General features: G+C 33.4%; 1 protein-coding gene across 1 annotated transcript; it reads right to left on the bottom strand.

The window, feature by feature from the left end:
- Positions 1-1,846: 1,846 nt before the first annotated feature.
- On the bottom strand, positions 1,847-3,111 carry LOC149884776 (uncharacterized). Its single transcript, XM_090094564.1, has 2 exons — positions 2,660-3,111; positions 1,847-2,606 (listed from the first exon to the last, which is right to left on the bottom strand). Exons 1-2 carry the CDS (start codon positions 3,109-3,111, stop codon positions 1,847-1,849), a joined length of 1,212 nt encoding a protein of 403 aa, XP_089950690.1.

Genomic DNA, 3,111 nt, shown 5'->3' with positions numbered 1-3,111 from the left:
ATGCTTAGATTTAAGTATATTTATACTGTCATGATTAAAGTTCAAACTTTTTAGAATTCCGATTATTGACCTAAAGGCGTCATTTTTCTCTTTGAAAAACTTTTCGCCATCTTTTTAAATAGTCAATACACAGCAGGTTAGAGGATTAAGCGTCAACTTTAAAAGTGCTTATGAATTTCGAGATATAGGAATTTGAATTTTTTCAGTAGATAAAAAGAGGACTTCTTGTAACCAGTTATAAACCTGAATATATTTATTCTGCATTTAACACAAGGTTAGAAACTAAACACCAAATACTTTTGTGCTTCTTTTGTTACTAAAAGCTTTTCTCTAAATAGAATAGTCTCAATTTTAACCAGTTTCGTTTGATAAAGCTCTCACTTGATGAATGTATATAAGTGCATTTATCTTTAAATAGCACATCCTTTTTTACGGCTGCTTTTGTGAAAAAATTTTTGATGATTCCGCAGATTACTTTTCATGAGTAGCGACATATTTAAGTAGTACTTTAACTAAAGTCCTTACTGATTCTTCGTAAATCATGATCTGGATAAGGTTTAAGGAACAGTTAAAGTAAAAAAAGTAGTTTTATTATAATGCTACTCTCTCCTTTGTCTGCTGTAAAGTAGTGAACATAAGGTGTGTCTTGCTGTTTAGCTGGAAATTCTCACATATGATTGCAATAGATTCTTTTTTTTTTTTTTTTTTCAACCTCGAAGCAAGCAAAAGCATTTGGAAAAATGAGACTTCCTATAATGACATGATTCATCATCTCCCTCTTCTTCATTATCACCATTTTTATCCTGTAAGTTAGTGTTGACTTGATATGCAGTTGGTGGAACTGGATTAGCTAAACCTTCATCATCCATCACAGGTTTAATACAAGATTCTACTTCAAGATAGAATACCTTCATCTAACATTTGATGTGTCATAGTTGAACATGTGATGTGTCAGAAAAATTTATTGGGCGTAAAAATAACTTTTAAAATTGTAAAACTCTAGATGACAAAAACACCCTAGATGACAATTACATTCAAAATGACAATAACACTGAAGATGACAGTAACATTCAAGGTGACAATAACACTCCAAATGACAATAACACTCTAGATAGCAACAACACTCCAGATGACAATATTATTCCAGTTGGCAATAACACTCCATATGACAATACTAATCTAGATGACAATTACATTCATGGGAATATTTAATCGCAATGAGAAACAGAACTTGGCTACCAAAAAGCGAGCTAGAAAATTATTTTATTTGCTACTGACAAATCAAAATGGCTGATTTATCATCAACGATTAATTTTACTTCAAAACTAACTTAAAACAGATCCTAGGTCGCCTTTTTTATGTTTCTAATAAATAATTTGGTGTTCACGACAAGTTTTATTAATTGTTAGAGTAATTATCTAAAGGCTGTTCAAGAACATTTTTCACCTTTTTTAAGACGCCATTTTGTTTTTCTACATAATTTTTTTACTTAGCGTGTCAGATTACAACGTGGATTTTATAAACTTGACTAAACATGAATTCTGAAACAAAATTATTTACTCTCAATGGTTATTAGCTACCATGCGATTTTATTTTATCAATTAGTAAAGTTTATTTTAGATGCAATATGAATTTAGGATTCTATACAATGATCCCAATATTATACTTAAATATGTTATTTAGTAATTATCAAACTTAGGTCTTATTCAGTGCCGGATTAAGGCTTTGTTGGCCCTAAGGCACATTTTAATAAGTGGCCTGAAAATACAGATAATACGGAATTTCCCACAAAAAGAAGAAAAGTAAAATTTTAAAAAGAATATTTATTAGACAAAAACTACATAATTTAAAGTTTTCGCGCTTTTATAACTGCAAATTTGTCAATTAGTTCTTTGAAGTTGACCTTGTTGAGAAAATCACTTTCAATACACAGAAGTGAAAGTACAGAAAGACGTCGTTGAGCCATTGTTGATCGTTTTGCATCTTTAATTCTTTTCAATTGAGAAAACGAACGTTCTCCTGAACAATTGGTTGACATCAGACATAAGTAGATCCGAAGTGCTATTTCAGTATTTGGAAATGCCTGATATACACCAGAATTGTGCAGCATTTTAAACATCTTCTGAGCACTTGAATCAACTTGATTCTGTGCACTTGATCCTTCTTCACAGTTTCTCTGTTCTTTATACCAGCACATAAATTGTCGAAATTCTGTTGGAAAATCAGAACAAAGGTCTTTCGAGTACACAGTAACTATTCCTTTAATAGAAATATCAATATCTTCATCGGTCATGGAGTCATACTCAGTCAGAACTCCAAATCTCCGTAGCACAATTGAGTAAGCTTTAATGCGTTTCTTTAATGCATTTTTCAGCTGATCGATGATGCCATAGAAGGTATTGATCTTAAAGTTTTGCTGGCTTGACATCCCTTCCATAGCATCTGCGGCATCTCCATCATTGATTTGTCTCTTACACTTTGGTAGTCTTCGACTTTCAGATTTATATGTGCTGTTGCCACAGCGATCACCTGCCTTCTGATTATAATCATCAAACTTCTCTCGGCATTTATCCAAAAATACATGCAAGCTCTTCAGCAGCCAATAGCTGGAGTTAATTCGATTGTAGAACTTTGCAATAACTTGCTATTAATTTTGAACCTCTGCAGAATGTCATTCCAAAGTTCACACAATAGGGCACCTTCAATAATATCCATGTGTTTGGTCAATGAATCCGCTTCATTCCTTGTGCTACCATTCTGATTACAATCCCCTGAGATCTCCTGAAGAGCACTTTGTAATTGGTGGTACCCCTTGAACACTGCTTTTGCAGCATCAGCTCGAGCAGACCACCGGGTATCTGATGGGTATTTTGGAACAAGGCATTCTGGTTGGTTTTTAACATGGGTCATCATGACATCCCAACGATGTGTTGATGCTACAAAGAAAGTATACAGACAATTCAATATGTTAAAAAATGAAACTGCTTCAACGCAACAATCCACAGCTGACTGGCCAACTAAGTTCAACGAGTGGGCAGCACAAGGAACGTAGTCCACTAAACTGTTTTTGTTTTTCAGGATTTGTTGCATGCCAATATATTTACCAGACAT

The sequence above is a fragment of the Hydra viridissima genome, unplaced genomic scaffold (assembly GCF_058129835.1).
Source record: "Hydra viridissima isolate aposymbiotic clone 2 unplaced genomic scaffold, HvirCarnegie_v1 scaffold_8, whole genome shotgun sequence".
Taxonomy (NCBI): domain Eukaryota; kingdom Metazoa; phylum Cnidaria; class Hydrozoa; order Anthoathecata; family Hydridae; genus Hydra; species Hydra viridissima.
The sequence above is the reverse complement of the archived record's forward strand: the minus strand, read 5'-3'. Positions and strand labels throughout refer to the sequence as shown.

Coding starts and splice junctions, on each gene's coding strand:
- LOC149884776 (XM_090094564.1), bottom strand. CDS start 3,111: ATGTCTGGTAAATATATTGGCATGCAACAAATCCTGAAAAACAAAAAC. Junction 2,607..2,659: donor TGGAATGACATTCTGCAGAG/GTTCAAAATTAA, acceptor AATTAACTCCAG/CTATTGGCTGCTGAAGAGCT.